Source organism: Danio rerio, chromosome 20, assembly GCF_052040795.2.
Source record: "Danio rerio strain M-AB ecotype USA chromosome 20, GRCz13ab, whole genome shotgun sequence".
Classification (NCBI taxonomy): Eukaryota; Metazoa; Chordata; class Actinopteri; order Cypriniformes; family Danionidae; genus Danio; species Danio rerio.
The window spans coordinates 47705339-47717342 of NC_141040.1; the positions used below are offsets into that span (position 1 = coordinate 47705339).

The 12004-nt window shown below is 36.5% G+C and overlaps 4 protein-coding genes across 8 annotated transcripts in view; 3 read left to right on the plus strand and 1 right to left on the minus strand.

Annotated features, from left to right (window-relative positions):
- LOC147839449 (uncharacterized) overlaps positions 1-4223 on the plus strand; it is a 39556-nt gene extending 35333 nt beyond the window's left edge. For all 4 annotated transcript variants that reach the window (XM_087299001.1, XM_087299003.1, XM_087299000.1 and 1 more), the window contains one exon: positions 3029-4223. The gene's annotated coding sequence lies outside the window, so the exon portion shown is untranslated. The remainder of the gene's footprint in view (positions 1-3028) is intronic.
- Positions 1-12004, plus strand: part of efr3bb (EFR3 homolog Bb (S. cerevisiae)) — a 1037141-nt gene that overhangs the window by 637774 nt on the left and 387363 nt on the right. The gene's annotated exons all lie outside the window — the stretch shown is intronic.
- pimr134 (Pim proto-oncogene, serine/threonine kinase, related 134) lies at positions 575-5847 on the minus strand. 2 transcript variants are annotated; one of them, XM_087298829.1, is made up of 7 exons: positions 5523-5847; positions 2978-3856; positions 2523-2665; positions 1857-2235; positions 1318-1494; positions 1111-1199; positions 575-792 (listed from the first exon to the last, which is right to left on the minus strand). In XM_087298829.1, the coding sequence occupies exons 1-7, from the start codon at positions 5656-5658 to the stop codon at positions 763-765; spliced, it is 1833 nt and encodes a 610-aa protein (XP_087154955.1). In that variant the 5' UTR covers positions 5659-5847; the 3' UTR covers positions 575-762. The 2 variants fall into 2 exon arrangements, with proteins under 2 accessions (XP_087154955.1, XP_087154956.1); XM_087298830.1 differs by lacking the exon at positions 575-792 and having other exon boundaries at positions 1093-1199.
- LOC147839450 (uncharacterized) overlaps positions 5836-12004 on the plus strand; it is a 77040-nt gene continuing 70871 nt past the window's right edge. The window contains exons 1-3 of the mRNA XM_087298957.1: positions 5836-6015; positions 6626-6689; positions 8734-8841. The gene's annotated coding sequence lies outside the window, so the exon portion shown is untranslated. The remainder of the gene's footprint in view (positions 6016-6625; positions 6690-8733; positions 8842-12004) is intronic.

The window sequence follows — 12004 nt, forward strand, 5'->3', positions numbered from 1 at the left end:
TATTTAATTATTTTTTACTTTTTATAGTTTTATTTATTAATTATGTTTTTTATTTTATTATTATTTTTTACTTTTTAATTTTTTTTATTAATGATGTTTTTTATTTTAATTTTTTTTTTACTTTTTATTGTTTTATTTATTAATTATGTTTTTTTTATTTTATTATTTTTTACTTTTTATTGTTTTATTTATTAATGATGTTTTTTTTTTTTTTTTTTTTTTTTGTACTTTTTTATTGTTTTATTTTATTAATTTTCTTTCCAGTTTTGTGGACAAATTGGCTGGTGAGTGATAATGTTCATTGGAAACCCTGTATATATATCAGTTGATCCCAGTAGTCATTGGTCAGGAGTCTCTCTCCTCTGGCTCAAATTACATTTTTTAGAGAGAGACACCCAAAATATGTGGACCTGGACTGGGAACGACTGAGATATTTATTTTTATTAATTATTTTGTTAGACTTTTTATTTTAGCACGTGGAAGTGCAAGAGTAAAAGCAAAAGCTGATATAAAAGTGGTGAAGGGCTATGTACACTATATGAAGGTCTAAACTTTTTTTTTTTTTTGCTTTATCTTTTTCTTTTTTTTTTGTTTTCCTTTACATGGAATTTAATTAGAGCCAGTGTAAATGTTAAAATAAGCTATAAACCTGCAGAACCAAATTATGTTCAGCTTTCTATGGATCAATTTCTGTTTAGCTATAGGACTATGGTGGTGTGGTTGGAATGGCTAGATCCACCCATTAAGTGAGGACATTTCTCCTCATTTCTCCTCCTCTTTCTTGTTCTCCTCCTGAAACGAAAACAGTGATCAGGTTTACAGCATTAATGAATTAAAAAAACAACATATAATTAAAAGAAAAGCAATAAAGTCAATTTAAAAAAAGAAGTTTAAGAACACAAGACTGTGGTCTGACACTAGCTGGGTTTCCATCAGCCTGTGTTGATGCACCTTTTCAAGTATCACATGAGAAACAAGTTTAAATAAGTTTTTAATTACAAAATATATATTTAGTGAACTTTGAAAAGATGTGCTTCACATTATAATGGAAACTCAGCTCATGACAGATTCATTTGACTGATGACAAAATCCTTAAAGTCTTTTCATTACCTTAAACCAGGCATGGTCAAGGAGTGCATTCAACTTATGCCTGGAAGAGGGCAGAGGCTGCAGACAACAGCTGATGAAATCACAGCATTCTGTGTAGAAAAAAAAGGAAGAAGTACATTTTATTATTAACTTAAAGTTATACATGCTTTTTATATTGACGTTCAAAATGTCCTACATAACCATCTTTAGCTGAAGTGGAGATCTCACCTTTTGACCTTCCATATTGGTAAAAATCTTTGTTTTTCATCCTGCGGATGTCATGCTTGCCTGGATAAATTTTTAACATTAACAAAAACTGAAGAATCCCGAGTGACCACACTGTTGCTGGCTCTCCGTTGTAATAGCCATTCCTTTTAAACTCGGGAGGGCTGAACTTCATTGTGCCTGAAAGAAAGAGATTTTGTTTCCATTAGCACAACATCTAAATTTCCCTCTGAAAATGTAAACAACAGTATAGACCAGGGGTGACTAAACCCAGTCCTGGAGGATCTGTGTCCTGCAGTTTAGCTCCAGCCCCACTTAGACACACCTGAACAAGCTAATCAAGCTCTTACTAAGTACACTAGTCATTTTCTGTCAGGTGTGTTGAAGCAAGTTGGAGCTAAACTCTGTAGGCCACCGGCCCTCTAGGACTGAGCTGTGGCACCCCTGGTATAGATAAACAACAGTGAATGTTTCAAGAGTCCCATGTGAATGACCCTTGACCCATCATAAGAGCTCCGTAGAGCTTTGAAGGATTTACATACCTCGATATTTTCTGTAAAAGCTGTCAGTAAGGAGTTCACCACAACCAAAGTCAATCAGTTTGACTTCATAGGTCTGTGGGTTAATCAGCAAGTTGCCAGGCTTGATATCGCGGTGAAGCACTCCACGTTTGCAGCAGGTGTCAGCTGCAATTGTTGCCTGGTACATGATTTTCCGTATTACCTCCTCTTGGATTCTGTCTTCGTGTTCTCTTAAAAATTCACGTACGCTCACACAGGGTGTGGGCAGCTCTAGGACCATAAAGTAGCGATCAGCTTCCACCTTCCAGTCCAGAAGCTGAACGAGTTCTTTAACCTCGGGGCCTTTAGTGGCAAGAAAGTGCAGAGCGATCTCCGCTGGAAGTGGCTGGTCAAAATCATCCTAGAAGAAAAACAGTTGTTAAGATCATTTGATGGAAAAGTTTTTTCCTGTTAAAACTGTTGGTGATGTCTAACATAAAAACCAGTGGGCAGATAATAGAGAGCAAAACAAAGACAGACACATTTTCAAAAAAGAAGAACTGACACTTAGCATGTTTCTAAAATATCTGCAAACATATTATGGTATTTTTGTGCTCTAAAAGAGTCAAAAACTTACATACAGCACCTTTAATATGACATGTTTAAAATAGAAACAGTTAATCAGAGCAAAGAGCACAGACTACTTACAACACGGATGTATCGCTTAACGCTGAAATCTGCAATTTTTACTGCCACTTTAAAGCCATCTTGTAAACGGGTCGCTGCGAAAACGGTTCCAAAGCTTCCTTTGCCCAGCTCAGCACCGATTTCATAAGACTTTGAGTTGATCTCTGTGAAAAGAGAAAGAAGAGAAGTTAATAAAATTTAGGAATTAGTGACAGTGCTACCTTCATCTAAAACTACCTGCTCCATCAGGGGTCACCACAGTGGAATTAACCCTGTCATCTAAAACCTTTTTAATTTTGTCTTTCCTATACATATGATTATGATTTTCATGATTTATGTATACATTTCCATCTCAGTTATCAGCTATCCCTGAACAAAATGTGTATTAAAGCCAGTATAAAGCATAAAAATCATAAAAACACTATTAAAATAAGCTTGTGTGTTGGGTGAGTAGGGTGTCATGATAGTAAACTTACTAATGACGTGTTTGTCTTTATCCTTCTGCTTTTTTGGCTGATGTGGAACAGCGCCCTTTGTCTGACAAGTTGCACCTTTACCAACATCTTTAAAGCCGAGCTTAGCAGAGACCACATTTAGAGAGGGGTTATAACTACAGCCGGGCTTAGCCGAGACCACATTTGGAGGGTCATCATGACTACAGCCGGGCTTAGCCGAGACCACATTTGGAGGGTCATCATGACTACAGCCGGGCTTAGCAGAGACCACATTTGGAGGGGGGTCATCACCACAGCCAGACTCAGCAGACAGAAAATCTGTAGAGGGGTCATCACCACAGCCGGACTCAGCGGACAGAAAAACTGTAGAGGCATCATCACCACAGCCGGACTTAGCAGACAGAAAATCTGTAGAGGCGTCATCACCACAGCCGGACTCGGCAGAGAAGAAGCTGCTGTAGGAGCTGGCTGTGAGCTCACTACTACAGTTGAATCCGGCTGAGTAAATCTCTTGGGGGTAGTCATCACTACTGCTGGACTCAGCGTAGAAAAGGTTTGGAGAAACATCATCACTGCTGGAGGAGCTGGCCGAGTCCTCACTGTGACCATCGACAGGCTCTACCAGTGATAATTCTTCACTGTGAACACTGTCAGGCTCTACCAGTGATGGATCTTCACCGTGAACACTGTCAGGCTCTACCAGTGATGGTTCTTCACTGTGAACACTGTCAGGCTCTACCAGTGATGGTTCTTCACTGTGAACACTGTCAGGCTCTACCAGTGATGGTTCTTCACTCTGGCCATCAACAGGTTTCTCCAGTGACGGTTCCTCAGTCTGAACATTGATCTGTTCCTCCAGATGCAAAGATGATTCTTCACACCAGTCACCGATTTGTCGACCTGAAGGAAGGAACAATATGAAACAAAAGATTTTAGTTTTACTTGAATAATATTTATCCAGTGTTTATTATTGATATGAACAATGCTGTCAGTTATTAAGTGACTTTTAAGGTCATTTCGTTCTACTTTTAGTTGTTGGTCATTAAATTTAAAATGTCACATGATGAAATTACACTTCATAATCAAATTCACTTTGCAATTAATGATTTGTTTTGTATAAAAACATGTCAATATGAACTTATAGCTGTTATAGTTTGTATCATATAACAATAAATAAAATAACCCTAAGCTTGGTAAAAACAACTAAAAACTATGAGAAAAGTTTTCATGTTTTCCACTACAAAAACCATTAAAACATTAAATATCAGCATTTGTTATCCATTAAAACCACTGCATTGTGTTTTAGGACATATTCCTGAAGGATTTAGTGGTTTAGGACAAAAAATTACAAGCAGAGACAAGTGATTAAACAGGGGTGTCGAGCTCAAATCACAGTGAGGGTTTTAATATTTTATTTGTTGATTTTGTATGGCAGTAAACAATATTTCTGTTCATTTTCATAACAAATTATAATGTTTTAGGTTAAATCTTAGAGCTCCTTCATCCTCCATATAGCAAGGGTCCAGACTCATTCAAAGGCCAAAAACATCCAAAAAACAGAGAGCCATGCACAGGCATCCAGGGCTTTTATCAGTGCAAAGTGCTTGTGAATGTGAACGCATGTAATATACCAACACTGAAGAGAATAAACTGTTTGATAAATTTGTTTAAACAAAAGTATTCTCGTAGCTTGATAATATACTGACTGAACCACTGTAGGCATTTGGTCTGTTTGAGGTAGTTGTGTAGTATTTTTATGTACTCTGAGCAAGTCAGGAACCTTGCTGTATATGCAGGATGAGAGAGCTTTCAGAAACATCTTCATTTGTGTTCAGAAGATGGAAGAAGGTCTCAGGGGTTTGGAGTGACGTGAGGGTGAGTAATTAATTACAGAATTTGCATTTTTGGGTGAACAAACCCTTCCATCTTGAAGCAGAGAAAAGGATTTTGTATTTACGGATTACAAATGCATAATGGAAAAACTTTATGCAAAGTAGAAATACTTTACTCAGTTTCTGTCTTGTTTCTAGTCCAAATATCAAAGCATGAAATCAAGAAGCATTTTCTTAACAAGTAAAAATACAGTGTTGTTTTCAGAAATATGTCAAAATGAACTGAGTTTTCCTTAAAACAAGCTAAATAATCTGCCAGAGGGGAAGTCAAATGTATTTCAAAGCATTATTTTGCTTTCTCCATTGGCAGATAATTTTGCTTTTTTAATGAAAAAAAAAACTTAATTTTTGACTCATTATTTCTGAAAACCAGACAATATTTTTGCTTCTCTAGAAAAAAAGACTCTTGATATAAGAATTTTGAGATATCTGGACTTGAAACCAGACAAGAGCTATTATTTTATATTAATGTTGGCACCATATTAGACACGTTTGTTTGACGTATGTTTGACACTACATGTGTTTAAAGCTTAACAGTTTTCGATTAGGCCTGTATTAATATTCATTATTTTTATGAATAATTTTTACATTTAGGTAAAACAAGTGTAGAGCCCTACAAAAACTCCAGTATACAAAATGAGCAACATGTTCTTATAACACAAAACATTATTTACCATCACTGTTGGCCACGGAGGGTACCGTGACCAGTCCTTCTTGACGGTCGAAGCTTTCATCTTGACCTGAGACGGTGGACTTGATGTTTCTTTCTCTCAGGAAGAGAGCGATCACTCCGAGTACGGTAAATAACATTTTTGGGTTAATTTCTGTAGCAAATTATTCAAAGCAAACTTTGTACAACTCAACTAAACACTTGTCAAGTAAGAGTAATGGCGAAATGAGTAATGTAAGAGGTGTCTCTCGTAAGAATTCGAATGTGTTCCAGCGTTCCCCAGCCAACTGATACGTGATTGGTCAGTTTTGCGCTGTGTATCTTTAATCTTCTCTAGTTAGCGGTTGTGGGTTTCCTTCACGGGTGTTTTTGGAGCAAAATAAACGGATTTTTCAGGAAATCTTTGTTTGACTCAAATATTTCCTGTATGATGAATCATAACAGGGCGTTTGGTGAACCTGAGATTTTAATTAGGGTCGATTTAAATACATTTTCAGGTAAGATCTTAGCATTTATTCTGCACTTCAAATGTAAGTTATTGGCGATAAGCGCTTGTAACGCTAGACACATGAAACACGAGATATAGTGTATATCCATTAAAATCCGCAGATCTGCCTAATCAAACTCCATCTACCCTGCAAATACAGGAGTAACGTTAATGTGATGCTGAGATTAATAAAATGGCGGCGTTTCTCACTGATTCCTGTTTGGCTTTATAAATTACTAGTTCATTAGAATTTGTTCTGTTATTTGACAACAAAGAAAAGAAATACATGTATAATGTTAATTAATGTTCAAAATTAAATATAGACACTCTTATTTTTTATATCTACTTGTTAAAGAATGACAAAAATTGTATTTTTACAGTATTATAACAATAAAATATGAATAAAGTTATAAATAATAGTATATCACTTAGTTAAATATAAAATAACTAATGAAGTGTCTGAATTATGTAAACATTATATTTGTGTATTCAGTCAATGTCCTGGACTATCACTTTCTCATGTTGGATTTTGAGAAATCTAGTGTTGTTATCTCTGCACATGTCTGGGTGTCTGTAAATCATAATAATAATATTAAACATTGCTGTTCTTGGTTTAATAGGATGCAAAGTATACACAGAGAATGTGATGTGACAGAAAGAAGAACAAACCTCCAAGCACCACAAGTATGTAGAGAGAAGATTATTGCATGTTTGTTGAGAATTGTTTCTGAATATTCATTACAGGGATCATGATGTAGATTAAAGACATGGATTTATTTTATTATGATCTTAGATGTTCACATAAAAAAAAAAGAGTTAATGGTTTAATTTCTGACTTATGACATTTTAATGCAGATGAACAATATACACTCACCGGCCACTTTATTAGGTATACCTATACCGTTTTGGACCCTCTATTGCCTTCAGAACTATTGTAATTCTTTAAGGCATAGATTCAACAAGGTACTGGAAGTATTCCTCAGAGATTTTGGTCCATATTTACATGATAGCATCAGGCAGTTGCTGCAGATTTGTTGGTTGCACTTTCATGATGCTAATCTCCCGTTCCACCACTTCCCAAAGATGCTCTATTGGATTGATATCTAGTGATTGTGGATGCCCTTTGAGTACAGTGAAGTCATGACTCGTGCTTTATGACATGGCATGTTATCCTGCAGGAAATAGCCATCAGAAGATGAGTATACTGTGGTCATAATGGGATGGACATGGTCAGCAATAATATGCAGGTAGGCTGTGGCGTTGACACAATGTTTAAGTGATACTAATGGGCCCAAAGTGTGCAAAGAATATATCCCCCACACCATCAAACACCAGCCTGAACTGTTGATACAAGTAAGGATGGATCCATGTTTTCATGTTGTTGAAGCCAAATTCTGACCCTACCATCTAAATTTTGCAACAGAAATCAAGACTCTTCAGAGCAGGCAACATTTTTCAATCTTCTATTGTCTAATTTTGGTGAGCTTGTGTGAATTGTAGCCTCAATTTCCTGTTCTTACCTGACAGGAGTGGCACACGGTGTGGTCTTCTGCTGCTGTAGCCCATCCGCCTCCAGGTCGAGTGTTGTGTGTTCAGAGATGCTCTTCTGCATTGCTCGATTGTAACGAGTGGTTATTTGAGTTACTGATGCCTTTCAATCAGCCCGAACCAGTCTGGCCATTCTCCTCTGACTTCTGCATCAACAAGGCATTTGCACCCACAGAACTGCCGCTCACTGGATATTTTCTCTTTTTCGGTTCATTCTCTGTAAACCCTAGAGATGGTTGTGTGTGAAAATCCCAGTAGATCAGCAGTTTTTGAAATACGCAGACCAGCTCGTCTGGCACTAACAACCATGCCACGTTCAAAGTCACTTAAATCACCTTTCTTCCCCATTCTGATGCCCAGTTTGAACTTCAGCAGATCGTCTTGACCATGTCTACATGCCTAAATGCACTGAGTTGCTGCCGTGTGATTGGCTGATTACAAATTTGCATTAACGAGCAGTTGGACAGGTGTACCTAATAAAGTGACCAGTGACTGCTTATTATCTGGTAAGAATTCAAGCATGTTTAAAAGATGTTACACAATTCCTCATAAATCTTTATTCGATAGTTTCGATAGCTGCCGTTAGAATATCTCTGTACATGCCACATTTTTATCTCTATCATTCAGAAATTTAACAATCAAATGATAGTGTAATACAGTTAGGATGCACTGGAATATTTTCTGCGCAACCTTTGAAAATTATAAATGGTTTAAATAATGACCATTTGTATTTCAGATTTTATTAACAGTTTTATTAAACCGTTAACATAAGAGTATCCTCACAATATTTACATAATAATAAAACACGACACTTAAATTCAACATGGTATTGCTAATACATTTACACCCTTTAGTAATCTAAGTAATTCTTATTTTGGATGCATGGCGTCCATGAATTTTCCTGTTAATTAATATTTTATTTAATGTTTTCTCTTCACACACATTTAATGAGGTGCACTCATTCATTATATTATTTTTTTTAAATAGTTCCAGTTTTGCCAATAAAAAAAAACAGATTTGCAGAAGTATCTATATTTATATAATCAATATAAAACAGTCATTCACAGTTAATCAGCAGTCTGAGATGTTTTAACCGTCTGTTTATTTCTGATGCTGGGATTCTCCTGATGTTTGACACAAATGAGCTGTTCAAAGTTTCTCTCTTTGTTCTGTTTTTTAGCAGACTCAAGCGTATGGAGAACATTAGAAACTGGACACATATACCACATCCACAGCAGACATCTTCAGTGATTTTCATCGCTTGTATTCATTTTCAGAGGAAATGCAGGTAAAAACAACTATTATTCATCTTAGAGTGTGTTCTTGATAAACATTAAAGCATTTCACTTTATTAACACTCCTGATAACACTGACTGTGGCTAATACAATGAATAACACATCAAATCAAAATCCAGATTTCTTTGTATTTCCATTTCTATAACTGAACTTTAAATATATTTACATTTAGCAGAGGATTTTATCCAAAGCATGAAGATAATAGAAGCACTTAAGATCAACAGAAAACAACAAGATGTAGATGCAGTGACAAGTCTTAGTTATTTTAGCAGTGTGTAAATTTGTATTATTATCTTGAAATAAACAAAGAAGCAGGACTAACAGGTAGTTAAAGAATACAATAGGGAGTGCTGTTGTTGGAGGATAAAGTGCTAGTGAAGCAGATCAGATTGTCTTAAAAATGACCAGAGACTAGGGTTCCACATTATATCGTTTCAGCATTGATATCGCAATGTGCAAATCAGCAATAGTCAGATTGCTGGGACCTCAATTTCAAGTAGGGATTATAATTAACCAGTAAATACAGAGCACATGATTTGATTACAAAGTTTAAACCTACAGTATCACTAATCCTTATTTTTCATGGTTGAATCTTTCATCTTGACCTGAGATGGTGGTATATATGTTTCTTTCTCTCAGGAAGAGAGCAATAACTCAGAGTACGGTAAATAACATGTTGGTTTAATTTTCGTACTCTTCAAGAATTCACACGTAGCTCATGATTTATACATAGCTTTTTTGGCATGCTGTCCCGGGAGAGAGTCCTGAACTCAGGGATCGTCGAGCTCAGGGCTCCCCCCTTTTGCATGGCAAGGGGAAATTGAGCTCAGGTTAATCTCAAACTCCCCCGCTGCTGAGGCTAAGGTAAACTTCCTGAGAGTAAGACGTTAAAACAAAAGATTAAGGCTCACTTTATCTGTAATATAGCGAATATTTGGACGGTGGGAGGAAACCGCGGAACCTGGTGGAAACCCACGCGGACACGGGGAGAACATGCAAACCTCAAACAGAAATACCAGATGGCCCAGTGAGGACCCGACGCCATTGGTATTCTTGCTGTGAGGCAACAGTGCTAGACACTGGATTAATCTTCACTTAAATATGAGAAATGTTAAATAAACCTACAATAAATACTGAAATTTACTGTAAGTAATACTCGTTTATCAGAATAAGCCTTAATAAACCATACGCTACCAATTGACAATGTATGAAAAGCAAACTATTCAAAGCAAACTTTGTACAACTCACTACAGGGCTCAAAATTGCGACCGTTTTGGCTGCATATGCGCCCGAAATTTTATCTATGCAACCTCAAATATATTTGGGAGCATTTGTGCGAGTGCATAAAATTGTTGTGCGCGATAAGATTTTACTGCAAAATGTTCACCACATGCGCAGATGTTGGAGACATTCACGCAGAATGCATCTCTGCACTTGAAACGCGAAACGCAGCGCTCAGTAATTGTTTAAACAGTTGTCATGTCAACTTGCTGCAGTAAACAAAGCCAAGTTCGTAAGGCTTGCCCCACCTTCGCACTCTTCTTATTGGCCCACTGCTCTAGCACTGAAATATCAGCTGTCAATCACTCAGTCAATGGCTTCTGGCTTAGGATGACAGAAAGCTACTACCGCGAAACATTGTAAAGCGCTGAAGATGAGAATGAAGATAACACTGACAGATTTTGTTTTAGAAACCGTGACGTCTAAAGTTACAAATAATGACACATCTTACTAGTGATCATGTGCTGAATGTTAATCCACTATCTATACTTTTCCAAGAGTGGATAAAAGACTTCCATTGGCTTCAAGTCCGCTATGAAAAATCTGTGGGATGGAATTTTCAGGTAACTGTCTGCCACAGAGAGCACGAGAGCTTCTGTTTAATCCTTCATTTAATCGCCAGATGCTGTCCGCCGTGCAAGTGCCAGCTATATGTCAAATTTAACACCACATATACCATCGCAAACGGGCTTGCAATGAGTAAACTAATATCGCTACTCATGAAAAGACCGGTATTGCTATGAACATGACGTATGCATATAGTAAGTCAAAAACATCACTGCAATATCAGACAGAGAACAGCACAAGTTATATCATTAACAGATTCATTGATGTCCAGCAGTGCGTGCAGGGCCGGTCTGGGTCCGTGTAACTTTTGGGCACTCAGTTATGTTATAAAAATCTATTTTCGTGTTACAACAGGATTTCGTTGAGACATATTTTCTTCACGCTTATATATATTTTATTGCTTGTTAGTTTGATTACTGTTGATTTCAAATGCAATAAATATTTGTATAAAACTTTTAGTAAGGGTGCTTATAATTAAGAAGTTGCGACTAAATTTGGCTGATGCGACTAAATTTTTTAAGTTAGGAGCCTTGGTGCTACTGAGCGAAAAAGGTTGATTTCGAGCCCTGCACTAGATACTTGTCAAATAAAAGCAATGGCGAAATTTGGATTATAAGAGGTTATGTGTCTCCTATTTCGTTAAGAATTTGTTCCAGCGTTCTACAGTCAGCTGATACATGATTGGTCAGTTGTGCGCTGTGGGCGGAGCTTCTCTGAGTTGAAAACTACATTAATTAGCGGTTGTTTATTTTCTTCACGGGTATTTTTGGAGCAAAATTAACAGATTTTTCAGGAAATCTTTGTTTCTCGTAAATATTTCCTGTTTGATGAGTCATTACTGGTCATTTAACTCGAGATTAGTTTTTTAATCAGGGTTCATTTAAATACAATAACAGGTAAGATTTGTCTTAGCATTTATTTTGTACTTCAAATGTAAGTTATTGGCGAAATGTATAAACATTAAACACGAGATATAATGAATATCCATTAAAATCAGCAGAACTGCCTTATCAAACTACATTTGGACTGCAAATACAGAAGTAATGTGATGCTGAGCATAATAAAATGGCGTCATGTCTTCATTTACCGGGTGAATAATCTGATTCATTCAATAATTTAATCCAGTTATGACGAAATAATTATAAAAGCACTAGCCTTGTCCAAAACTTCACCAATTCACTTTTACTAATCTGTCCACCAGCAAAAAGGAAACAAATAATGTGTGCGAAATAAGTGTGAACACTTATTTTTCCCATTTATATTATAAAGAACGAATAAAATTGTATTTATTAGCAGTAAGTTAGTAT